Source organism: Brachyhypopomus gauderio, chromosome 10 (genome assembly GCF_052324685.1).
Source record: "Brachyhypopomus gauderio isolate BG-103 chromosome 10, BGAUD_0.2, whole genome shotgun sequence".
NCBI classification, from domain to species: Eukaryota; Metazoa; Chordata; class Actinopteri; order Gymnotiformes; family Hypopomidae; genus Brachyhypopomus; species Brachyhypopomus gauderio.
The window spans coordinates 5535961-5562514 of record NC_135220.1 but is presented as its reverse complement, the minus strand read 5'-3'; the positions used below and the strand labels follow the sequence as shown (position 1 = coordinate 5562514).

Sequence of the window (26554 nt, the reverse complement as noted above, 5' to 3'; positions counted from 1 at the left end):
GGTGGGTAGCGTTTGTGGCCCTCTGTTCACAGCAGACGTGCTGACTCCTAACGGCAGGGGAAGCAGCTCATTTTAATGATCCATTACTCCTGCCTCTGATCTTCACTCACAATAAAACCCGCTTACATTTATTAGACAAACTGTGACTCACCTCCTCACAAGGTGGGGGTGTGGCCTGGGGCGGGGCAGGTTAAGATGGCGGGGCTGTGAGGGAGAGGCAGGGCGGGGCAGGTTAAGATGGCGGGGGGGCTGTGAGGGCGGGGCAGGGCGGGGCAGGTTAAGATGGCGGGGGAGCTGTGAGGGCGGGGCAGGGCGGGGCAGGTTAAGATGGCGGGGCTGTGAGGGCGGGGCCTGGGGCGGGGCAGGTTAAGATGGCGGGGGGGCTGTGAGGGCGGGGCAGGTTAAGATGGCGGGGGGGCTGTGAGGGCGGGGCAGGGCGGGGCAGGTTAAGATGGCGGGGGGGCTGTGAGGGCGGGGCAGGGCGGGGCAGGTTAAGATGGCGGGGGGGCTGTGAGGGCGGGGCAGGGCGGGGCAGGTTAAGATGGCGGGGGGGCTGTGAGGGCGGGGCAGGTTAAGATGGCGGGGGGGCTGTGAGGGCGGGGCCTGGGGCGGGGCAGGTTAAGATGGCGGGGGGGCTGTGAGGGCGGGGCAGGGGTTAGGGCATGGATCGGGACATAGTGAGTGCAGAAGCATCTGTGCTACGGGGGTCCTTCACTCCCACAATCAGATCATTGGTCCTCCTTGTTCCCTCCACCAGTGATATGACATCCACCTGCTCCACCTTGTAGCCCTTCTGCAGGAGAGCGTCCACATCCTCCTTCGCAAACTCATCTGGTGGGAAAGAGTAGAGGGGAGTAAACCTGACACTTTAAAACACAATGTACAAGAAGGACGTACCACCATGTTCCAGTTCAGTGCAACATTACGGTGTAACACAGACAATGTTTTATTTCCATAGTTGAAAGAAAGCTTGTTAATAGTGATGTGAAGAAGAACAAAGAAGAAAAATCATGATCACCAAAATCTTAAAAACACTCAAAACCCATGAACTCAATGAGCTACTGCTGACATGCACGGTGAGACAGGAGGACTTGTGATTGGCTGATTAAAATGTCCTGGAGCTGAATGAAGGTCACTGAGAGAGGAACACTGTGTTGCAGTGAGTGCTGGTCTTACCGTCCACCAGAAGGACGTTCTGCTGCAGCTGTGGGTGGAGCCTGCCGTAGGCCAGGCTGTCGCTGAGGTTCTTGTGCAGTGACAGGACGTTCAACAAAACCTGCAACAGTGAAGAGAAACGTGCTGCATTTTTAATGACTCCCCTTGGATGGGAATGTTCATCATCATAGTACAATTATGACTGAAAATAATCAACATCAACCACAACAACAACAACAATAATAATTATAATATTGTTATTATGCAACAATATTTATGCAAACTTTCATTGTGTATTGTGTTCAGCATAAAAAAAGGTTTCCTCCCTTTCAGATGATGTTCACATAAGCTACTTGAGCTTTAATAGCGCACCCTTGTGGAAGATCTTTAGCCAGCTGATTGAGTGAGATTGTGTGCCTGCGTGTGCCTGCGTGTGCCTGCGTGTGCCTGCGTGTGCCTGCGTGTGCATGCGTGTGCATGCGTGTGCATGTGTGTGTGACTCAGGAGAAAAGTGACTGAACCTGGGCAATGCCGCTCAGGGCCCGGTCACCATTAGAAGATCCCAGGGCCACGTAGGTCCCACAGATGCCTATGGAGGGCCTGACGGCTGTGGGCATCAGGAAAGAGAGGGGCCTCTTCCCTGGCTGGACACTGTTGTGCTGGGAAATAACCACAGATGGCAGCAGAGACACTGCATGTGAATTTTTATTTTTTTAATGGATTTTTCAAAACATTGAACCAAAACAAACACCTACAACTTTGTTTATGTCAGGAATAGACATATTTTAAATTGTTGACATGTTATTTGTACTAAATGTACTAAAATCACCACAAGAACATCTAAGGCACCGTCTACAAATTACCTTGACAAGGACGCAAGCGGCGGTTGCAAAGTTTTGGTTGCCAGAAATAAGAATTTGCTTTTTTTGGCACTTTTGCTGATACGGTCTTAAAGCTATTGAAGAAAGAATTCTGAAACCAACTTTACCGCAGTGCAGTTATATTGTTTTAACAACATATCTCATAAAAACGAGATATTTTCTTGTAATAACGACATATGATCTCGTAATAGTGACATAAGATCTCTCAGAATAAGATCTCGTAATAGTGACATAAGATCTCTCATAAGATCTTTTTTTTTACATTCTTGGCAGCAATATGCTTCCATAAAATATAAATATAAAAATATATAAAATTTAAGTTCATATAAATTAATATAATATAATTTATAATATATAATTTGTTCTGAATAGAAAATGTCAGGTTTGGGGATTAAAGGGTAGGAAAAACCATTAATACATATTGAAATAAGCCAAACAAGTTGTAGGTGTTCCCTGTATTTATCAGTATCCCAATTCAGCATAATCTGTGACTGGTACCTGCTGTACTGGCTAGGATGCATTTTTGAATAGATGACAAAGCACTTTACTAAGTTCTTCTGGATAAGAATGTCTGCTAAACAGCTGGAATAAAAATCTTCAAATGATATTCACGTATAATAAAATACTATAATTGTAGACTTTAGCATTAGTTAATACTGGATGCTAGTTAACAACATGGATGGCATGGATGGTGTGGATAGTGTGGGTGGAGTGTGTGTTGTGTGGGTGGTGTCCTGTACCGGGTTGGGGGGGAGTGAGCTTCCTGTCTTGTTGGGCCAGGAGAAGTCCAGAATTTGACTGTTGAGGACGATCCCTGAAGGAGTGACGATGCGGCTTCCAAAGGGCTGATTCAGGGAGCTGTGTAAGAGAACAGGGAGATGTGTAAGAGAACAGCGAGCCGTGTAAGAGAACAGCGAGCCGTGTAAGAGAACAGGGAGATGTGTAAGAGAACAGCGAGCCGTGTAAGAGAAGAGGAAGCTGTATAACCACCTTTCCTCAAACTCTGGCTACCGTGCGGTCAAGAACATGGCCTTAAAGTGGAGGGAGATGCTCAAATGTCCTGCCAGCTTCAGTCTAAAGTGTTCTGAGGATAAATTTTACTATGATTTAAATTGATACTGCAATAACTTTTACCCAAAACATGATATTCAATACATCGGCATTTTGTGCTGTTAGAAATATTTTCAGGACTTTCCCCATCTTCCTTTCTCTCGGTGTGTGATGGGAAGCAAGTAAATGTAATTCTGAGCACTGTTACCTCATAACAGAGACGATGAAGTTGTCTGGGCCCATCACCATCACCTGACTGGCCAGGGAGTCCTCCTCCAGGGCCTGGCTGGGGTTGAACTGTCCAGGGGCAGAAGCCTGAGTGTTACTGATCATCTGTCTGAGCACGCTGGCATGGGTCTTACTGGAACAAAACATGAACAGGTCATTATAGCATACGGAAGTACAGACTCACCTTTATAGGATACAGCAGTGCAGACTCACTCATAGCCTACGGCAATACAGACTAACTCTTATAGCAGGGGTACTCAACTGGCGGACCGCGGTCCGGATCCGGACCCGAACGGAGTCTTGTCCGGACCCAATCTCATTCCTGATTAACTGGATACGGACCAAAAAAAAAACCGGAGCATTTATTTCAGGGCTATTGAAAAAACACTCGAGTGTTACGTTCGCCACCCCGCTCAAAAACTTACGTTCGCCACCCCCCCCCCGCTCAACAGCTTACGTTCGCCATCCCCGCCGCACCGGACCTCAGGTCACAGGTATCTGCCAAAATTGGACCGCGGACAAATTTAGTTGAGTACCCCTGTCTTATAGGATACAGGAGTAAAGACTTGCAGTGAGGAAAATAAGTATTTGAACACTCTGCAATTTCTCCCACTTAGAAATCATGGAGGGGTCTGAAATTTTCATCTTGGGTGCATGTCCACTATGAGAGACATAATCTAAAAATAAAATCCGGAAAATGTTGCTAATAAGTATTTGAACACCTGTGAAAATCAATGTTAATATTTGGTACAGCCTTTGTTTGTTATGGTACTCATCATTTTTTGTCTTCCAATCACGGCCAGTGGAATTAAGACCAAAAAGTTCCCCGTAGCCCTTTCCGGCCTTGTGGAGGACTACAACTTTGGACAGCTCTTTGGTCTGACCCATGTTAGTAGTCAGAGACTTACTGATTGATTAAGGTGGACAGGTGTCTTTATGCAGCTAACGACCTCAAACGGTTGCTTAAAATTCAGAACAATAAGTGGAGTGGAGGTGGACTTTTTAGAGATGGACTAACAGGTTTTTGAGGGACTTTGAATTTTTGCTGATTGGCAGGTATTCAAATAATTATTTGCAACAGTAACACACAAATAAATTATAAAAAAATCATACATTGTGATTTCCGGATTTTTTTTTTTAATTATGTCTCTCACAGTGGACATGCACATAAGATTAAAATTTCAGACCCCTCCATGATTTCTAAGTGGGAGAAATTGCAAAGTCGCACGGTAATCAAATACTTATTTTCCTCACTGTATATGATAAAGCAGTACAGACTCACTCATAGCATACGGCAGTACAGACTCACTCATAGCATACGGCAGTACAGACTCACTCATATAGGATACTGGCATCTCCTTTTACTGTACTGTTCTGTTTGTTCCTTATTGTTTGTTGTAATGTGTTTGAATTGTAAAGCCTTCTCTGTGCAAGTATGGTTATAGTGACATTACCTTAGCATCTGGGCCACAGCTTCAGAGATAGAGGAATTGTACATGGGGTCTCCAAGCCCACTAGTCAGGGACAGGGCAATTTTAAGAGACTACACAAGAAAACAGGAAATACAACAAATAAACTACATTCTGTTATCTCACTGTTGTGATTGAGATATATGAAACAAAAGTGAATAAAAAGTGAATCCAACTGTAATATTATTTCTGAGAGAGTGACATCCTGGTAAACACAAAAAGCTGCAATACCTCTGCCATCCACTGATGGGTGCTGTTCCTCTGCATTTGACCACTGATGTTGTAGCCTTCCAGGATGTTGAGGGCAGTGAGCAGAGCGACCCCAGCGTGGGGCGGTGGAGGAGTCATGACCTGGTGACCTATGTGGATTCAGACAAGAGTGGCAGTAAGAGTGAATGAAATGAGACCCCCTGACTGCTTCGGGCCCTGGACCCCTGGACCACTGACTGCTCTGGACCCCTGACCGCTCCGGACCCCGGGCCATGCACTCCTGGCTGCTCCGGGCCCTGGACTCCTGGCTACTAGGGTCCTGGTCCATGGCCTGGGACAATGCCAGTCTCACCGCACTCAACATTAACTACACATTCAACAAGTAGTTTCAGATCAATCTCCCAAGTTTACACTGTTAATCTGTGTCGTGTGTGTGTGTGTGTGTGTGTGTGTGTGTGTGTGTGTGAGAAAAGGATTCAGAATCCATTCTGTAAGACTAAACCCGTGAAGCTCATCTGATGTGTACTGATGTGAATAACCTGCCTTCACGGTTGTGTGCATGTGTGTTGCAATGATTCAAATACACTGCAAATTCAACAAATATTCTTGTTGTAAGTAATGTGTGCAGTAATGCTGTGATATTTGCAGGAATGTGCACAAACATTAAATCTTTGTTGTCTTAACTAGCAGGGACAGCACTGGCCTTATCATCATCATCATCATCTTCTAAAGACAGGGCTACTCTAATACTACTGGAACGATTTTAATGGTGTGTATGAAGAGTGCGGGACATTTACCCTGATACAGGCTCTGTACTGGCTGATCAACCACAGTGGTGTAATTGAGGAAGTCTTCCTCAGTGAGGACTCCACCGTTGGCATGGACCTGCTCAGAAACATGGCCCAAATCATGAAAGTGGAAACGGAGAAAATGCTAATGCCAAAGCATGCCATAACATGCAGGTCAAACAAGACTGAATGCTTTGCCATCTTTCAGATTCTCTTGATTGCTCACACATTTTAGGAAACCATTTATCTGTTTTTGAAAGCCTGAACAAATTTCTCAAGACTGTACACACATTTACTAGGAGAAAATGACCTGGTGTTGTTTAATTTTGAAAAGAACGTTCATCATCAACTTATTATTTGTGAAAGTGGTTGAATTATGCTGCCATGTTATACACCAATCAGGTGGTTTGTTTGTAACGAGTCAGAGTAATCAAAATCAGACTGATAAGATCATAGCCATAGATCTAGCAGAAAGAGAACAAACCATTGAGTTGAATTACTGTAAATACTGGTGAATGTGGTCTAAAAACAGTAATAATACTGTATTACTTAACACAGTACAGAACACATTCAGAAGCTACAACAGAGACTCCAGTTACTTTAAACCATTTTAAAAACAATTTTCCAGCTCCAATTTTAGAGGAAATTAAATAACAGCTGTACTCAGACCTGCCGAAACCAGGGACATCTCACCTAGTGTGGTCTGATTATAATCTAATAACCTCATCATGTATATAATTAGCACATAATCTCTTCAACCGCACTGAGAAATAAGTGCATATTAAGTGTCGTTGCCATTTGTCCTGATGGGATCAGACTAGACTCTGAGCAGTATAGATCAGAAACATCTGTAACAAGAGTAAAGGCTAATCAAAATGTTCTGATTGTTTGCAGCACTGACAAGAGCCCAAAGGCACTTGAGTTTCAGGAACTGAGAATCATGCAGCAGTTTTCAGTAACTGTAAGCAACCGAGACAAACTGTAAAATAACCCAACCTATAAGACATTATATACACCAACACTATTGGCTGCATAGTGTAATGTGCTGTCTTTAGACATTGGTATGTGTTACAGGTCATGTACCACAGACGCCATTTCCTGGGTCAGGTTTCCATTGTAGAATGCAGAGATCCCATTGGCTGCCACTCTGTCCAAAATGGCGGCCAGGTCAGGCCGTGTGGTGAAGAGGCCAGGAGGAGGAGGCTGACCTCCCTGGAGGAAGAGCTCTCGGAACGCGGCAGAAACGTTTTGCTCCTTTATTTTTGACAGAGCATCAGCTACAGGGCCAAGTAAACAAGCATTTCAGGTTCCATTTACATGCAGGAAGTGTTTCTTATGAACACAAGTATGATTGTATGTGTAGATGGGTGTGTGTGTTTGCATGGATTGGTTGACAGGTGTTGGGTGTGGGTGTGTGTGTTTGTAGATAGGTGCGTGTGTGAGGGTGCGTTTAGCTCTCTGTGGGAATCTAACGATCACATGGTGGAATTATGATACACAACCACTGTGTGTGAGGAGTGGGGTGTCAGGGTGTGTGTATTTAATATAAATATCCAGTACAGCTTTCTCACCCAGCTCATGGGTAATGTTGAATCCATTCCTGGCGACCTCCGCAGCCATGGTGACGACCTCTCGCCATGGCCTTCTGTAAAACAGTGAAAACAGCAGGAGAGAAAGAGACCATCAGTCTGTCCTCTCAACGTCCACAGAGAAAGATATGCTGGGACGTCTGCTCTTAAATTACGTTCTTTGTTCTCCACACCCTGGTCCTGGCATGATCACCTGTTTTGTGTTTAGTGTCTTTTACACCTTTTGCACAACTGTTACAAAAAATCGTAAACAGTCACAATCTCGTCAGTCAGTCAGTCAAACGTCTTTCAGATTTTCACCGTCTCACCCGCTTCATAATGCAGTGGTGACAGACAGCCTCACCAGGTGAGTAATGACACTGGCCATCACCATTAACACTGAATACATCAAACATAGAGCAACTTTAAAACAGATGACCCAGAAAAATGTAAAATAACTCTGCATTTACTGTTTACTATATACAATTATCAGCTAAAGCACTGTGTGTGTGTGTGTGTGTGTGTGTGTGTGTGTGTGTGTGTGTGTGTGTGTGTGTGTGTGTGTGTGTGTGTGTGTGTGTGTAAATAAAGCAAAAAGACCCTGAACAAACCTTCCGTAGAGCTGGTGAGCCTGCAGAAGGCCTCTGAGCATGCCCGGTACAGCCACAAGTACACCGGGCTGGAGGAGACAACACCCAGACAACAAGGTCACCACGGAGACCGTACAGCACAGGCACATGGTCAGCTGACCTTGGGTCAGACACACTTCACATCAGCTGGGTCAGGAGGTCAGTCCAACTTCCTCTGCACAGAAGCACCTGCTGATCTTGGTAATACTGAATAAGCACTTGTAAGAACACATGCTATCATTTCATTGTCAGCTGTGGTGCCTTAGCTGTGAACCTTTTATTTGTCTGGGTTAAAAGATTCAGTTTACCAGAGATCTTGCATTACCTGCTGCTCCAGATTCAAGAGCATCTCCTCCCGGAGGGCAGAGGGCGCTGTTTCACGGAAGTCGATGACACGGCTACTGTTGTTTCGAATGTCATGAACCAGCATCACTCCACCACTGCACAGCCAGAAATTAAGCACATGTTGAATTCTGAACTAAAGCAGAAACATCCTCACTCCCTAACTCGCTCCCTGTAGGTGTACTACGCTGCTCCATAATTTTGCGGGAACATCTCAAGTACTGCGTGTTAGAAATATAGTAGTTTCTTCTGCTAGACACGAGTGGATCGGAGTGTGAGGAGTGTGAGGAGCGTGAGGAGCTCTCTCGTCGCGCACCCGCCGATCCCGGAGGAGTGAGGGTGCACGATGCCCAGGCAGAGGGCAGCAGTGATGGCGGCATCCACACTGGAGCCCTGCTGACCCAGGACGTCGAAGCCCAGAGAGGTGCAGCGCTCAGCATCCGTCACCACGGCACCCTGGTTAAAGATCTGAGGACACAAATGACACAGAAACAGAACAGAACCAAATAATTACAGTTTCAAGAGGAGGTCATTCACAATCTGCATATTAAACACAGTGCTGTTACAAGTGCAACATAATGTGATGCCATATTATATTTTATGCTATTATATATATTTTTAATGACTTCATAATTAATTTTTTTGTTTCGTATAATATGTTCTGAAAATATAGGTTTGGTCAGTTAAGTGACTTGCAGAACTCCCTGGAAAACAGGAAGGGTAGAGTGGTCTATCAGTCTGCGTTCGGCTGTGAGGGTGGAGAGGTTGGAACCTGAGGGTCTCCAAAGTAGATCTGTACAATGAGGGCAACGGTGACCCCCGTGGCAAAGGTCAGGCAGGCCGTGATGATGACCGTGAGGCCGTCTTGGGTGCAGGTGCAGTCTCGAGCTAGCGTGTCACGTGTCGTCTCACGGAGGGGCAAGGCGTCGTGGCTCGCCAGGTCCGATGCTGATGAGGCCAGACGCTGCAGTCGTGCAGACTTGAGGAACATGTCTGGGTCTGGGGAGAAGTGTGTGTAGACTTCAGGAACGTGTGTGTGTGTGTGTGTGTGTGTATGTGTGTGTGTGTGTGTGTGTGTGTGATGCTGGCTGTCATTGATGTTTAAACATGATCTAAACAACTCAAGCGAAAAATTTCAGTCTGCCAGATATACGCTGATGATTAAAAAAAAGTTCTATTTACACTGCAGTGAGTCGAAACTCGTTTCACCTGTTACTCACCACTGTGTGGGCGTGTCAGTTCAGGAGCACCTACTACTTAAGACTCTACCATGCTACCATGAATGTCTGTATTCCTGCAGAGCTGTGTCAGGAAGTAGCCACAATAAAACCTCACAGCCATGATCAATCTCCGTGCCATCTTGAAGTTGCATGACGAAAGGTCTCCTGTGTTGATTGGCTGCTGTCTACATTGGCACAAAGTTTAGACAAGCTTGATCTTTCTACGCTCTCTTCACCTGCTACAGAACACAACTGCTCCCACAATCCTCCACCCACAACCCCTCCACCTCTCCACAAACGTGAGTGAGAGTCAGAACAAAAAGCTGTTGGCTGCAAAGCAAATCTTCTGTTCCCACTGTAATCCAACACGCCTACTCCCCAGTCTCTTTACAAACTACAGGCCAATAATGCACACAGCTCAATAATGCATATAGCTTGTAAATGTATACGGGTAAGTAATACAAATGTATTCTTCAAACAGCAAATGCTTTAGCCAAAATTACATCATCAGCATCCTCAATCATAATAACACAGTTATGGCAGTTATAGGTCATAGGTCATAAGAATATGGTTAGAGACTGATTTGTCTTTTTCAAAATGCAATACAAAGGAAACATAGAGAACACTGTGTGGGATGCTGTACTATAAGTCAGTATAATATGTGAACCAACGTGTCCTGCTGGTTTATTTTGTTGGGATTTATGTTTTTCACAAGGAAAACCAACACTTTGGTTTAAGGGTAGATCTCAGTGGTGTGACGGTGTTGCTAGCTGCACAGACCCTTTCAGTGGGAGTGTGTGTAGTGGGGACACAGTGCCAGTGTGTGTAGTGGGGACACAGTGCCAGTGTGTGTAGTGGGACACAGTGAGAGTGTGTGTAGTGGGACACAGTGAGAGTGTGTGTAGTGGGTCACAGTGAGAGTGTGTGTAGTGGGTCACAGTGAGAGTGTGTGTAGAGGGACACAGTGAGAGTGTGTGTAGTGAGACACAGCGAGAGTGTGTGTAGTGGGACACAGCGAGTGTGTGTGTGTAGTGGGACACAGTGGGAGTGTGTGTAGTGGGTCACAGTGAGAGTGTGTGTAGAGGGACACAGTGAGAGTGTGTGTAGAGGGACACAGTGAGAGTGTGTGTAGTGAGACACAGCGAGAGTGTGTGTAGTGGGACACAGCGAGTGTGTGTGTGTAGTGGGACACAGTGGGAGTGTGTGTAGTGAGACACAGCAAGAGTGTGTGTAGTGGGACACAGCGAGTGTGTGTGTAGTGGGACACAGCGGGAGTGTGTGTAGTGGGACACAGTGGGAGTGTGTGTAGTGGGACACAGTGGGAGTGTGTGTAGTGAGACACAGCGAGAGTGTGTGTAGTGAGACACAGCGAGAGTGTGTGTAGTGGGACACAGTGAGAGTGTGTGTAGTGGGACACAGTGAGAGTGTGTGTAGTGGGACACAGTGAGAGTGTGTGTAGTGGGACACAGCGAGTGTGTGTGTGTAGTGGGACACAGCGAGTGTGTGTGTGTGTAGTGGGACACAGCGAGTGTGTGTAGTGTGGCGCAGTACGAGTGTGTCGCAGTGCGAGTGTGTGTAGTGGGACACAGTGGGAGTGTGTGTAGTGAGACACAGCGAGAGTGTGTGTAGTGAGACACAGCGAGAGTGTGTGTAGTGAGACACAGCGAGAGTGTGTGTAGTGGGACACAGCGAGTGTGTGTGTGTAGTGGGACACAGCGAGTGTGTGTGTGTGTAGTGGGACACAGCGAGTGTGTGTAGTGTGGCGCAGTACGAGTGTGTCGCAGTGCGAGTGTGTGTAGTGGGTCGCAGTGAGAGTGTGTGTAGTGGGTCACAGTAAGAGTGTGTGTAGTGGGTCACAGTGAGAGTGTGTGTAGTGGGTCACAGTGAGTGTGTGTGTGTGTAGTGGGTCACAGTGAGAGTGTGTGTAGTGGGGACACAGTGCGAGTGTGTGTAGTGGGGACACAGTGCGAGGGTGTGTAGTGTGTCGCAGTGCGAGTGTGTGTAGTGTGTCGCAGTAAGAGTGTGTGTAGTTTGTTGCAGTGCGAGTGTGTGTAGTGGGTCGCAGTGCGAGCGTGCAACAAAAAAAATTTAATGCACAATTTTTTAGATATTTACTTTTTTATGGAATTAAATGCAAACTCCACCCTGACTTGTCCACTTTATTCATATGTAGTAAAGAACCCCTCGTATCTGATGATCATCATTATGCCATTTACTGCACACTGCAATAGGTACATGTTAAAGCACATACACCCTACCTGAACCATTCATTGATTCAAGTTTCGTTGCATGATCGCTTTTAGCCCATTCTGTTTTCTCTGTGGTAGGCATGGCACAAACCGTTTCTCTAAGCTGGGATCAACAGAGCGCTTGTTTTTCCTCCACAACAGATTATTATGAGGCACAATAATCGAGGCACCGAGTGTAAACATCACAGTGCTGTGTTCATATGCTAATTCGTGGTTTATCTACTGACACAAGAATGAAGAGGTCGGAGTGGGCCTGTGACCGCACGACTTTACCTGTGTCCTGCTCGCCGAGGACGTTGTCGTCGTCTTTCCTAGACTTGATGGTGTTGTCTCCGGACATCACGTCGTCCTCAGGTAAGCGGGGGAAGCTCGTGATGCTCATGTAATCCACCGGGGAGTACACGCTCCCCAGCGTGGTCTCCTGACTGGGGTTCTGCTCCACCATGGTACCACTGGAGCAGCCGGGTTCGGCACCAGCCGCGGGCGCATACATGGAGATACAGCTGGGGCTCTCCAAGGAACGGAGATAACACGCAGCACTGCAGTGCGTCTCTCGGCGCAGTTATTCTCCAGTGGCTTTTAGATTAGATTAGAAAAATAACGCGCACAGAAATAATCCGGCAGTCTCAAAAATCTTTCTTCCGTGCAACCTGTGATGATGACGGTGTTTACAGCAGGTCTGTGAGCCGGTGGTTGGTCTGTGGACGTGGGCTGCAGTCCACGTGACGTGAGACGCGAGTCCCCCCGGGCAGCGCGCGTTCACGGCAGCGCACGTTCACGTGTGCGTGGACAGACAGGTAACGTGTTCGGCTCCGTGTCTCGGACTGTACCGGTGTGTGTGGACAGACAGGTAACGTGTTCAGCTCCGTGTCTTTTGTTACTGCTGCAGTATTAATATAGCCTACTCCAAAGGCGACAGGTCCGCACTAGGTGCGCAGTAATTCGCTGCGCATCATATGTCGACACTGGCAACACAACCTTTTATTCGCTCAAAACATGATCCCCAGGCAAACCTCACTGCATGCACTGTACTCTGGCAGAAAAATTAAAAAGGAAATGCAAGATAAATATCACGAACCCGTGGATATCGGCGGGATGCGCCTGCGGGATCAGCTGACGTTGTCACCGCTCGAGCCATGTTAAAGACACAGGGGCCACGCTTATCTCGCAGCTCTTGCGTACAGTCAATATATATTATAATAATATTTATTTGTATAACACCTTTCATACATACAGTCAACTCGAAGTGCTTTACAATTTATAAACAATTTTTAAATAATGATAAAAACTATATTAAAATAATTACAATAAATATAAATTGAAATATAGCCGCAAGCGGCAATTACGGGGTCCAAGCTGAGGTTTGGCAAGATTTGCGCACCCACTGGTACATCATGTAAAGGTTTTTGAAATGTATATGAAAGTATATGAAGCACGTTCGTGAATGAAGTGCCTGCTAAAAAAACAGAATCTAAATTGCAGCTTTTAAAACTTATGATGGTGTGCTGCCCGGCGCAGGATTCGAACCACCATTGTCCACATGCATTGTGGCCGGGAGCACCTTGCTCTACCCATTGAGCTAATGGGCCTGACCCGATTACAGGCTCAACTCTAGCTCTTTTGAGGAAAAGAATGACCTTTGCATCAGCATGCATGTTCAGCATGGAAAATGAAAATATTCACAGTACGACCATTTGTGGTGGTTTGTACAAAGTTTGGAGTTATTTGGGCAATCGGTGTGGGCAGGAGAGTTTTTTGGCCGTTATAGCGCCACCTAGGTGTGCATGTCTGCCAAAATGTATGTGCAGGTCTAGACACCCAAAAGGTACATGTGCGTGAAATTTGGAGTGAATACGTGAAAGCATGCCTGAGATACAGCAGATTATGTAGATTTTTGGCGAAGAATTTTTTTACCTTTGACTTGTGAGGCATGTGGCCACGCCCATGTGTGGAAATGTGCACTTTTGCTCTGCTAGAATCAAAGTTCAGACTCTTCTGAACATTTTGATACCACATATGTGCATGTATGTGAAAAATCCAGGGACTAGTTCGCGCTCAAAAATGTGTGTGTATTTGCATATTATGCAAATTAGCTCGAAATATAAGGGGCGGAGCTAATGGCTTCAAATTTATTTTTTGTAGAATGGAAGATGACTGATCAGATGCAATTGGAATTTTTTGTTTATGACATACGGTATAGGCGTGACAATTTTTTGCGCTCTATAGCGCCACCTATGGGCGGATCGAGCTGGCGTGTTGCGCCTGAGTAGCAGAGAGGAGTACTACAAGTTGGCCAAAGGAGAAGTCTGTAGGTGTTACGGATTAGGCTGCACGATGCATTTTAGCGGACTGAAAGCTGATTGGTCGATAGCGGCGGCCATATTGGACATATGATGGTGCAGGTCAAGGACCTGTGCCGTAGGTGCATATAGATGATGCGTACCAAGTTTGGAGTTATTTGGGCAATCGGTGTGGGCAGGAGAGTTTTTTGGCCGTTATAGCGCCACCTAGGTGTGCATGTCTGCCAAAATGTATGTGCAGGTCTAGACACCCAATAGGTGCATGTGTGTGAAATTTGGTGTGAATACGTGAAAGCATGCCTGAGATATAGCAGAATATGTGTATTTTTGGCGAGGGATTTTTTGACCTTTGACTTGTGAGGTATGTGGCCACGCCCATGTGCAGAAATGTGCACTTTTGCTCTGCTAGAATCAAAGTTCAGACCCTTGTGAGCGCCTGGATACCACATATGTGCATGTATGTGAAAAATCCAGGGACTAGTTCGCGCTCAAAAATGTGTGCGTATTTGCATGTTATGCAAATTAGCTCGACATGTAAGGGGCGGAGCATATGGCTTCAATGGAACTTTTTTTAGATGAGCACATGCCTGATCAGATGAAGTTTACATTTTGTCTCTAGGACATACGGTTTAGGAGAAACACCTGTTTAAACTTTTTCATGCGTTTGTGTGCGCTATAGCGCCACCTATGGTCGGATCGGGCTGGCGTGTTGCGCCTGAGTAGCGGAGAGGAGTACTACAAGTTGGCCAAAGGAGAAGTCTGTAGGACTTACGGTTTAGGCTGCACGACGCGTTTTAAGGCAGAAAAAGAATAATAATAATAATAAATATAGCCGCAAGCGGCAATTACGGGGTCCAAGCTGAGGTTTGGCAAGATTTTGCACCCACTGGCACAACATTATGTAAAGCTTTATGAAATGTACATGAAAGTATATGAAGCACGTTCGTGAATGAAGTACCTGCTCAAAAAACAGAATCTAAATGGCAGCTTTTTAAACTTATGGTGGAATACTGCCCAACGTGGGATTCGAACCCCCGTTGTCCACGTGCATTGTGGCTGGGAGCACATTGCTCTACCCATTGAGCTAATGGGTCTGACTGGATTACAGGCTCAACTCTAACTCTTTTGAGGAAAAGAATGACCTTTGATCTGCATGCATGTTCAGCATAGAAAATGAAAATATTCACAGTACAACCATTTGTGGATGGATTTGGCACAAACTTGGCAGATATCACCTCAGTGGTCTTCTGAATGTGTCTGTCCATTTTCATAACAATCAGACATTATATAGGGGAGTTTTTGAAATATGCAGTTCATATGTCATGACGGTACCATTGTGATGCATATGAAAAATATTAAATTGCAAGAATCTTAGAATTTGTTCCACCAGTTTTGTATTTCACATGCTGCTGGATATTATAATATGTGATTTGAGGTGATGGAGTGAAAATCCTAGGACTAGTATGAAAAGTGTAAATTATATGTATTGGATTATACACAAAAATCTGTACTTTTTTGCAAAGCACTTGCAATTACAAAGTTGTTAGTGATTTTGCATAGAATCATATGAGATCATGATTGTCCTTCTACATGAAAGCATGTAGGAGTAATTCAGGAATTTCTAGTATAGCGCCACCTAGTGGTGCAATTCCCGTCATACTTTGATATGTATTAGAGGGTGTGTAGATGAACATAATATGTGAGTTTCATGTTGATTGGCATATGATAAGCTTGTGAAAGGTGTACTGAAAGCTGATTGGTCGATAGCGGCGGCCATATTGGACATATGATGGTGCAGGTCAAGGACCTGTGTCATAGGTGCATATAGATGATGCGTACCAAGTTTGGAGTTATTTGGCCAATCGGTGTGGGCAGGAGAGTTTTTTGGCCGTTATAGCGCCACCTAGGTGTGCATGTCTGCCAAAATGTATGTGCCGGTCTAGACACCCAATAGGTACATGTGTGTGAAATTTGGTGTGAATCTGTCAAAGCATGCCTGAGATACAGCAGAATATGTGCATTTTTGGCGAAGGATTTTTCGACCTTTGACTTGTGAGGCATGTGGCCACGCCCATGTGCAGAAATGTGCACTTTGGCTCCATAACAATTAAAGTTCAGACTCTTGTGAGCGCCTGGATACCACATATGTGCATGTATGTGAAAAATCCAGGGACTAGTACGCGCTCAAAAATGTGTGTGTATTTGCATATTATGCAAATTAGCTCGACATGTAAGGGGCGGAGCATATAGCTTCAATGGAACTTTTTTTAGATGAGCTCATGCCTGATCAGATGCAGTTTGAATTTTATCTCTAGGACATACGGTGTAGGAGAAACACCTGTGTAAACTTTTTCATGCGATTTTGTGCGCTATAGCGCCACCTATGGTCGGATCGGGCTGGCGTGTTGCGCCTGAGTAGCGGAGAGGAGTACTACAAGTTGGCCAAAGGAGAAGTCTGTAGGACTTACGGTTTAGGCTGCACGACGCGTTTTAGCGGAGAAAAAGAATAATAATAATAATAATAATAATCAGAACAATTACAATAGGGTTCCAGCACCGCTGGTGCTTGGACCCCTAATAATAATAATAATAATCGGAACAAAACCAATAGGGTTCCAGCACCGCTGGTGCTTGGACCCCTAAAAACAAACATAAAATGAAAGCTAATTAAATACAATACTGAATTATATAAATTCCCTAAAGAAACGCAGATCTAAGCTGGAAGGTTTTGAATCTCTTCTTGAACGTGTACAGGGAGTCTGTCTATCTGTGTATGTATTTGCTCTTATGGTTAACCGATGGAGGAAAACATTGAATGTAACTGAAGGAATTGTGTCTTCAGTGCTCATTTAGAAATGCTACACATAACTTGCCCTTCAAGTTGCAGTACAGGTTTCGCTGAATCACAGGTAGTTCTCGTATTTCGTGTTGCTCGATATTCAGGACATTCTTCTCATATTCAGGGTGTTCATGTAATCTGTTTTTCGTATAAAGCTATTTGAATGAATCACGATTAAATTTTTAGTTTGTTTTGCCACACTACTGCATTCAGGTGGGAGGGCCTGCTGACGCACACACATGAGACCAGCTTCAGGACGGAGGTTCAGGAGAGCAGTGTGGAGATGGTGATGGAGGAGGTCACACCGGGTGAAATGGTGTGAGATGACCTGTAGATCCCCGTAAGTAAGAGTCCTAACTTAGTGAGAAAGTTGGATGGTGCGGATAGGCCCTAATGAGTGTGTTATACCACCCCCCCCCCCACCACCCACACACACACACACACACACTCTTTTATCCCTACACAATGTTCCTTCAAAATAAAAGTCTTGCAATTATTGCAACCCACCTAACCGGGGCAGTCATGGCCTGGTGGTTAGGAAACTGGTCTTGTGACCGGAGGGTCGTGGGTTCGATTCCCAGACAGGCCATGACTGAGGTGCCCTTGAGCAAGGCACTTAACCCCAACTGCTCCCCGGGCGCCGGGCTAGGGCTGCCCACCACTCTGGGCACGTGTGATCCACAGCCCCCTAGTAATCACTAGTGTGTGTGTGTGTGTGTGTTCTGACTGCACAGATGGGTTAAAAGCGGAGAACAAATTTCGATTGGGGTGCAAAAAAATCACAATTGACAAAAATATGGCACATTTCAAAAACATGGACGTGGCATGGTGTCCAGGTACAGAAGTGAGACTCCCCTGTATGTTGCCACTGATAGTGCTGGGTACAGAGGGGGGTGACATGCAGACAAAAGCACATCGGTCTGAAACTCACTGAAGAACAAGATGACCAACATTAACACAAAAATAAAAAAGAATTAGGGTTATGTGGGGAAAAATGAGAAATGACAAAATTGAAGTTTCATCCTGAGAGCTTTTTATTATTACATTTTTGTCTTGTACCTGCACTTCTGAATGGATTGTGGAACCCCATCTTTGTGGTCTGCACAGGTCTCTACTAGTTACAGACCTACTGACCACCCAAAGGGGACAGAAAAGTCAGCATATCACAAAAACCATGCAGAACAGCAAAAGGCACAATCACCATAGATATAAGATACACCATTCTTTTCTTTTTAAATATAATCTATTAGTTTTTTTTCCAAGGGGGTGTACTCACTGGAGAGGATACCTCCATACAGGTGAACCCCTACATTTCAAAAGCTGCCATAGTTTCAGGGTGTAAAGATCAAACAGAAGATCACAGTCTTCTTATTTGATAGTCCCACCCCCTTGTTTTTGACATTATAATAAAGTGAACAACTGTTCTAATAATATGGGATAAAATACAAGCACATATAATTTCTTTTTTTTCAAGTTTTCTTTTATCAGTACATTTTGTTATATATGTTTTAAATGTAACATCTCTGACATCACACCTGAACACACTTCTCTACCCCGATCTCCCCTGAAGCACGGATTCCTCCTCCCACACTGCATTAGTTACATACACACACACACAAACACACACACACACACATAGACACTCACACACGAACAGCAACAGCAGTGAACAGTGTCGAGGGCTGGGGTGTGTGGAGAGTGTGGGGCGTGTGTGGAGAGTGTGTGGGGTGTGTGTGTGGAGTGCGTGCTGTCAGCGCTGTTCCTGCTGTCCTGCCGTTGACACACACAGCTAGTACATCAGGATGCCAGAAGCACTGTGTTGCAGACACAAATGTCTTCCTAGGGACAATGCCTTTAGGGAACTGCATTGATGTTTCGACTCACCCAGGACACTTGCCCATGTAAGATAAACATCCACTTCATTCAAAAGGAAAATAGTCCAAATATATATATCTAAATGTATTAGTTGTAGTTATTGGAATACATACTGACGGGTCTGAAGGCGTCAGCAGGTCTTACAACAGGGAGAAACCTAAACAGCCTGTTAACATTCAGAATGGATCGGACAGGTACACTCGCCTGCTTTTGCTAAAAGGTTCATTAACAGACTTGCCACAGGGCATCAAATCATGTGAATTAAACTTCCCTTAACAGTGAACTCACTCAGTAAGCTAGGCTGTGTTTGGGGAATCTGTTCAGCTTCAGTTTAGCAGTTAAAACATGGTGACATCGTTTAGCACTAAAACACATTAAAACACACGTCATGGGAACACTGCACTGTAAAGAGCTCTGCTAATGCAGGTTATTTCACAACCTTTAACCTCTGAACTAGTTTTCTAACTCATGCACGTCAGCACCTCCAGCTAATTTGCCACATCTTACTGTTAAAATCAAACAAAAATTGCACACAGCTAAAAACCTTGATTCACCATAAAATGTAAGACAGTGCAAACTTACATCCAAATCTCAACAATATACAAAGAGTAGTATATGTTCATATACTGTTAGCACCATAGTTGAGTCTAATTTGTGTTGATGACACAGACAGAAACATGATGTAGCTGAACTGGGGGAGAAGGAGGGCGGCAGCTGTGCACGAGGACGGCGTGGGGGGACGTGGGGGGGGTGTAGCAGACCATGTGAGGTGACACGTGTGGGTGTGAGTAGAGCAGACCAGACTATAAATAAAGACACCTGTATTTGTGTGTGTTAGCAGAGAGGTGTTCCCTGTGGGAAGCCTCTGCCCACACCTCTGCTAACACCAAATTACACATGAAGATGTCTAGAGTAGGCTACTCCTTCTCAGGCATCTGAGTGCATGGATGTTTGAGTATGAAGTGATTGTGTGTCTAACAACACATGGGAGATGGAGGACCAGTGTGTTTCTACAAGCTTGAGAATGATTGACCTTTCAGCCTCTCGTCAGTGATCACAGTGATTTTTCTGAGTTTTACTTTTTGCTATTTTTTTGTTTGTTTGTTTGTTTTGTTTTGACATAGCTCATATTAGCTTTGCCTGTTAAATAGGTGAGGCCCTCTAATGGTGAGAAGAGGCAATGACATGCTGTACATTGACAGCAGGGGTCTGAAGTCTCAGAGGATCAGAACCAGAAACAACCTAAGAAAAAAATAACCTGTCCAATAACCATCCTGCACTTCCTGTGTACCACCACACCCTTTAACCTGCTCCTGTAATGAAGCAAATAATAACTTTTTTTTTTCCACTTAATTAATTAAAACTGTATTATCACAGTTTCACAGTGTCAAAAGCTCAACTCCCGTCTCAACCAAAAATGTTTTTTGTTAAGCACAAATGATTGCAGTGTAACACACCATGAAGGGTTTTGGAACATATTGGAACAGTGTCTTAAGGGAAAACCTCTATCCACAGCTACTGTACAACAAGACATGAAACACTACGTTTCCCATGTTGCCGTTCAGCTGCTCCTGTGTGGGTTATGTAGTATAGTGGGCTGTGTACCTGGTGGAGGTCAGTGCACTCTAGATGTTATTTTGAGATAATGCGTTAAAGCGTTGTACTCTCTCAAACACTAGAGTACGATCCTTTACAAAAAAGTAAACAAAAACATTCCAACACAAATAATGAAAGCAACTAAAGATCCATAAGACATTTAATCTTATTGTTAAGTGCTTTAGCGCTGAGGCCTTCTCTCACCACTAGGGGGCCCCACCAAAACAGAAGGTTCGGGCCAAGGATTGAGCATTAAAACAACATATGAAGAATACAGCCAAGAGTCTCTACTGCTCATGATGGAACAAGACAGAGCAGTCCAAGATCCTGACTGGAAGAACTTAAAAGGCCCTTGGTGATCAGCTATGTGTGGTATGACTGCACCAAGGGAGAGATAAGAATTAATAGTTTTGAATATTTCAACTAAAACCCCTAAATGGTGTCAAATGTAATAATAATGTGGGCTAAGCTACTTCACTACCTAAACAGTAGAAGGTGAAAGGTGAACAGAAGGTTGTGGTATGGAGGTGTAGGTTGTCTAGGTGGTGTGTGGAGTAATGCCCCCCAGGGTGAAGCAGCCCTGTTGTGGTGTCTCAGTGGCAGAGGCCACGCTGGCATGGCTGGTGTAGGAAGGCGTTGCGGGTGTGTCCGGCGTGGCGTGGCATTTGTTGGCGTGCGTGGTTTTCTCGCTGCATGCGGCTACGTCCCAGGGCACGGCGCTCCACGCGGGCTTTGGCCCTCTGGACTCGGGACACCTGCGTCACCTTGCCCGGGGCCTGACGGGCAGCTCCTCTGACCAGCCTGGGGGGCATGCAGCTCCTGACCACAGGGGCCGGCGCTGATTCAGACATCGTGCTGTGAATGAAAGAGAAAGAGAAAGAGGAGGGCTATGATAAATGAAGAGATGAGACAAAATTATCAGACAGTGAAGGACGTAGAGGAAGAATAACACAGCGTCTTTGACCAAGTACCATAGTTATTTAAACACTTGTGCCCCCTTGTGGTGAATTATGTTAAACGCGAGTGAATGAACGAGAAACCAGCCAGCGTTCACATTAAAAACATGATATGAAACCATATGGTGGGTGCACAAGTTCAGACTATATAGAGATTATATTTAGATATACAGTAATATTGCATGCACAGTAAAGTAATGTTAATGGTATACAGGTATACTTGTATGAAAGTCATATATTTACAGTGAAATCATGATAAGTACAGGTATAGGTTGGTCCACAGTGATGGGTGTGGCCATTGGTGGAGATGATGGTGCCTACCTCACAGCGCCAACCGAGCTGTCTACACCCTGCTGCTCCACCATCGACAGGTTTCCAGAGGAGACGTAGACGGACATGCTGGGGTGCTCGATGAGCAGGTCCTCCATGGGGCTGGCGTGTGCGGGAGCGCCCTCTGCAGTGAAACAGGGGGGAGGCGTGACAAACCAGCTCTCGTCCATGCCCCCACGCTGCAGGCCAACGCTGCTACGCTCGCCGCAGGACCCCGGAGACACGGGGGCGGAGCCCTGCGGGCAGTGGGCAGGACCGGACAGCGCATTCCCTCCTACTGACACATGGCAGGAAGGAGAGTTGACACAAGGGGCGGAGCTAAGGGAGGGGAAAGAGGGGCAGGCTGCCAGAGCTCCGCCTACTCTAGTCCTGGGGATTTTACACAGGGAAGGGGCGGGGTCACGGGTCCGAGAGGGGAGGAATGTATCACATTCTGACTCCGCCCTCGGGACTTCACCATGGGGAAGTGATTGTGGTGTTGATGGTGCCTCTGCCCTGTCCTCGCCCAGCAAAGTACAGTCATTACCTGGGCAGGTGTGAGGGGGGAGGGGCAGAGGGTGGCACGGGGATGACGATGGGTAGAAATTAATTGGGGGAGTTGAGATGGGGCAAAAAAGTACATGTGAAGGCACGGAGGAGATGATGATACAACAGCGCAGGGGGGGGCACACGCACACAGCAGTCGCGGGATTTGAGTATGGGGGCAGGGTTAGATGAAGGTCAAAAGCAAAATCAAAAAAGACATAAAACAGGAAATATTGTCATTAGTCTTATATACCTGCATCTACTGGAACATACAGGTATCTGCATAGAACTTGGCTAAATGTTTCAGGATTTCAAAGACATGACATGCAAAAATAAAACCAAAACACAAGTCCTAAACTTGCATACATAATGCACCCTAATGACTGCATTACCCACGATTCCCGCTACACCTACCAGGTAGGTTGACCAGGAGCCACCCTTCCTCATCAGCCTCAGTGACACAGGGCTTGGGCCCTTTGAGGTCCGCGGAAACATCCTCCACCTCGCCAAACAACAAGTTACTTAGGAGCTGGAACATGGCCGATGCTGAGAGGTCAAAGGGCAGAACCTGAGGGCGTCCTGAGCAAGAGGTGCTGTGGAATTTTTCCGTAGTATAAAAAATGCACTAATGTATTCAGTCACTTCTATCAGTGGGTCTTCTGAGGCTGTTGGTTAGCACTGCGTTTTGAACGTGTAGCTCGTCAAGCCCTTGGGGAGTCCTGGAGGAGGTGTCCAGCTGTCAAAGTGCAAACGTGAGTCTTTCAATACAAAAGCCTGCAGAGTCAAAAGACGAGGAACAATTTAACATAAATTGTAGCACAGGAGTACAGACCATGACCCTGACCCTACCAACACACACACACACACACACACACATCCTGTTCACATTACAGTTCTGAACTAAAGAGATTTAGGAGAGCTGTGAGTTGAGTGAAGGAAGAACTGATTGGTTCTCAGTCACATTATACAGCTCAGTGAATGTTCAGTGTTTGTTAACAGATAACAGGGCTGAACCTGCCCCCACCCCACCATGTAAAAATAAACTGGCCAATCAGGAAGTGTGTCCAGGAAATATTCTGTTATTCAAAAATACTGTGAATCTCTATAACGGCCTCACACGGACTGATCTAGAACAGGTCAGTGTTGACTGTTCTTTCTTCTTCCTGTGAACTTGTAAATGATGTTTATGTAAATGAGATGCAGGAAGTCCCTCCCCCTCCTGCTCGGAGGAACTCTCTCATGATTGGCTTGTTTCAGCAATCTAGGGCCAAGCGTCAGTTCTGAAACCTGCTATCCCGAGAACACATTTATTAATATTCTGTGATGGTATTCATTCGAGTTTCTTTTTTTTTTCCAGTGAAAGCTCCTGATGTTTACATGTCATACATCCGTGATATCAGTAGCAGAAAGATATTCGTGCATCATGAACATGTATCTCTAAACACATGTCCAACTGTGCTCTGAAAAGGCTGTATGTGCTGTCCATCACCTCCCTGGCCCGTCCTCCCTCACGGAGGAGGGTGCGACACGGGCGGGGGAGGCGCCGCGCCAACTCCGCGTTTAGCTCGCTGACGTTGTTCCTGCAACTCACCCCGCCTCCTCCAGACTAGCGGACGGAAAAATACACCACAAAAGAAATAACTGGACGCCCGGTCGGGTAGTTAGACAACTGGTCGTTTCACCAACAACGCTTGGAGTCGAAAGCTATCGAGCCCAGTTGTGTGTACATGTCTATTGATGAGGAAAAGCCTTTAGCTCCGGTGATAGATGCCGTTACACGAGTGTGAAAACCGCAGGTCCTTTGCGCACCATTGCGAGGGGCAACCGATATTTACCCCCGAGGGCAGTAAGAGGGCTGACACGACCGCCCCGGCTACAGAAGGCGGTGTGCCGCTCCGAGCGACCCAGGGCGGATGTGGTTTGAGCTCAGAGGAATGACGGCTGGGATGAGCACCGTGTTGACCACACAGTGAAGATCACACACCGGTGTTTACATCACACCGGGTTGGGCAGCTCCGGTACCAGCCCGAGTAAACAGGCGACAAGTAACTCACACCACACGTCTAACGTTCGCCACGACGATACCGCTGCGGGGTATTTAGGCTAAAACGGAGAAAAACACCGTAGACGCAGTGATGTCGGACGAGGCTTTTTGTAGGGCAAAGCAATGACGAAATGCCAGTGATAAAGCGGAGCTATAAAAGGCACGTCGACGCGTAATCATCGACAGCAAATGAAATAGTGCCCGATACACCCATGTATGGTGAGATCCTTCAGACGTCCAAAAGAACAATCGACCCGCACACCCAATGTCTCCAACTAGGCGATTACAAGACCAGTTTTCCTGTAACCTATGTGCATTTAAATTGTGGCTATTACATAGACCCCAATTTTTTCAAACGACAAGAAACAAACTGGAGATTGTTAACATCTTACCTGCCTTTGCAAGAAAAGTTGTAGCTAAACGTGCGGACGAAACACAGTAAAAACGACTAAATAAATCTTAAAGCACAGCTTTAGTTAGCCTTTAGAAGAGGTAGAAAGTGCCCCACGATAAAAAATAAAACGGCTTTTCTTCTTAGAAGAAGTGTTCCGTGTAAACTTTAAACTGCACGATCTTTAGATCATAATATCTGCAGTTTGTATCCGTCAGTTGGATTTTTTTCTGCAGATATTTTTCTGGTGTTATTGCTTCGCGCAGCTGATCCTCGGATCAGAACATAGAACGTACAAAACAGCTGATCGTGACGACACAATGTCGTTAGCCACGCCCCGTCTCCGCCTACAGAGAGTCGCAGCCAATCAGTATTTTACACAAGATCCCAACCAAGACCTACTGTAGGGTGTGGGGTGGGACAAATGTCATCGGGTAGCTCATAAAAATAAAAAAGTTGCTAATAAAATACTGAACCATATAGGTATGACATTATATTGATGTGCTTGGATGGCTTAATCTGTAATTCTTCCAAAGAACATCGGTTGTTTATAGTTTGATTAACAACAGTTTGTAGATGTGTTGAGGATACATATGACGTGTCTGAACTCCTATCCCAAAGCACATACATTTAGGGAATCAGATTAATTCAGCCCATACACAAAACTCGACATTGTAAGGCAGCGCCCTGTATTTTACACACCTGTTCTGTCATTGGCACTAATTCTTGATTACTACAGTTCCCTTTGATGTGTCTGTGGTTTTACATCATACAGTGTTACTAATGTCGTAACGTGATCCAGTAGCGGATTCTGGTTCAGCGAGTGGGCTGCGTGTCCTGCCTCTTTAAACGGTGTTTGTAAATATTGCTTGTCCCCGCCCTCTCCTCTCTGGCCTCGACAGTCTTCTTCGTGAAGGAGGAGCTTGCACTTTTACAGCCTCTGCAATAGGCCAATCACAGAATTATGATCTGTATGCAGCATTTCTACAGCCAATAGGATTTAAAAGGAATTTTAAAGACCTTGGTTGTTGACTTCGACTATCCACCAATACATTAACTAGGCTATTCAAAAATCCAATTACCTATGGTTTTACTGTAAATAATTAATGATTGACAAATAAGAGCGATTTGTCCTGTTTCTGGAGTGTGTAACCGTGTAGTTAAATGATGTGTTTTTTTAGACAGTGGAGTACATTTAAAATAAGCATAATCAGTTTGCATGTTCTCCACGCAAGCACGGGGTTTCTCCGGGCGTTGTGTTGGCTGGCCGTCTGGGTGTGTGTGTGTCTGTGTGTGTGTCCCGTGTCCCGACCACGGTAAAGCGGGGAAGCGGTAAAGATAATGGATGGATAACATTGATGAAAGATTAATAAACATCTTCTGAAGATACATCAACTCCACTCCAGTGTTATATGAGTTTCGATTACAAATTATGTTTCTGATAATCTACAGTAATACGGTTTTAGTGCTGCTCACGTTTGATTAAATGTGATTAAATTTTGATTAAATGTGGCCTCGTAGTATATCATGTCTCAGCAAGACTTCCACTTCACCTTCACCACACATGTCTTCACCACACATGTCTTCACCACACATCTCTTCACCACACATGTCTTCACCACAGCTCACATCATCCACCACCCTGCCCGCTGGTCATCAAACCTGCACACTGGGTGGATGCTAATAGCAGAATTATGTTGACTCAGATTTTCCCCACCTGGGCGGGGAACAGGCGGAGACAGGTCTATTTTCTTTATCCGAGAGTTTTTCTTTTTTCCTAAACAGGCATGCTCACATTACCACAGTGTTGTAAAGTGGAGTGACTGCTTGTGTTCATACCTATTGGTTGCGTTATTTTGGTAAACACTGCTTTTAGTAAATTTAAGAGTAACACAGTGTTTGAAGGAGA

General features: G+C 45.5%; 2 protein-coding genes across 5 annotated transcripts; both read right to left on the bottom strand.

Annotated features, from left to right (window-relative positions):
- Positions 1-571: 571 nt before the first annotated feature.
- ggt7 (gamma-glutamyltransferase 7) lies at positions 572-12907 on the bottom strand. Its single transcript, XM_077018967.1, has 15 exons — positions 12063-12907; positions 9093-9319; positions 8637-8788; positions 8304-8418; positions 7961-8028; positions 7353-7426; positions 6865-7058; positions 5791-5878; positions 5015-5142; positions 4769-4857; positions 3295-3447; positions 2777-2894; positions 1677-1814; positions 1177-1276; positions 572-831 (listed from the first exon to the last, which is right to left on the bottom strand). The coding sequence occupies exons 1-15, from the start codon at positions 12280-12282 to the stop codon at positions 656-658; spliced, it is 2040 nt and encodes a 679-aa protein (XP_076875082.1). The 5' UTR covers positions 12283-12907; the 3' UTR covers positions 572-655.
- Positions 12908-17938: 5031 nt separating this feature from the next.
- On the bottom strand, positions 17939-24963 carry tp53inp2b (tumor protein p53 inducible nuclear protein 2b). Of its 4 annotated transcripts, none has more exons than XM_077018965.1 (4): positions 24647-24963; positions 22625-22946; positions 21677-22211; positions 17939-21254 (listed from the first exon to the last, which is right to left on the bottom strand). In XM_077018965.1, exons 2-4 carry the CDS (start codon positions 22746-22748, stop codon positions 20993-20995), a joined length of 921 nt encoding a protein of 306 aa, XP_076875080.1. In that variant the 5' UTR covers positions 22749-22946; positions 24647-24963; the 3' UTR covers positions 17939-20992. The 4 variants fall into 4 exon arrangements, with proteins under 4 accessions (XP_076875080.1, XP_076875079.1, XP_076875078.1 ...); XM_077018964.1 differs by having other exon boundaries at positions 22625-22984; positions 24651-24963; XM_077018963.1 differs by having other exon boundaries at positions 22625-22984; positions 24647-24960.
- Between the last annotated feature and the right edge of the window lie 1591 nt (positions 24964-26554).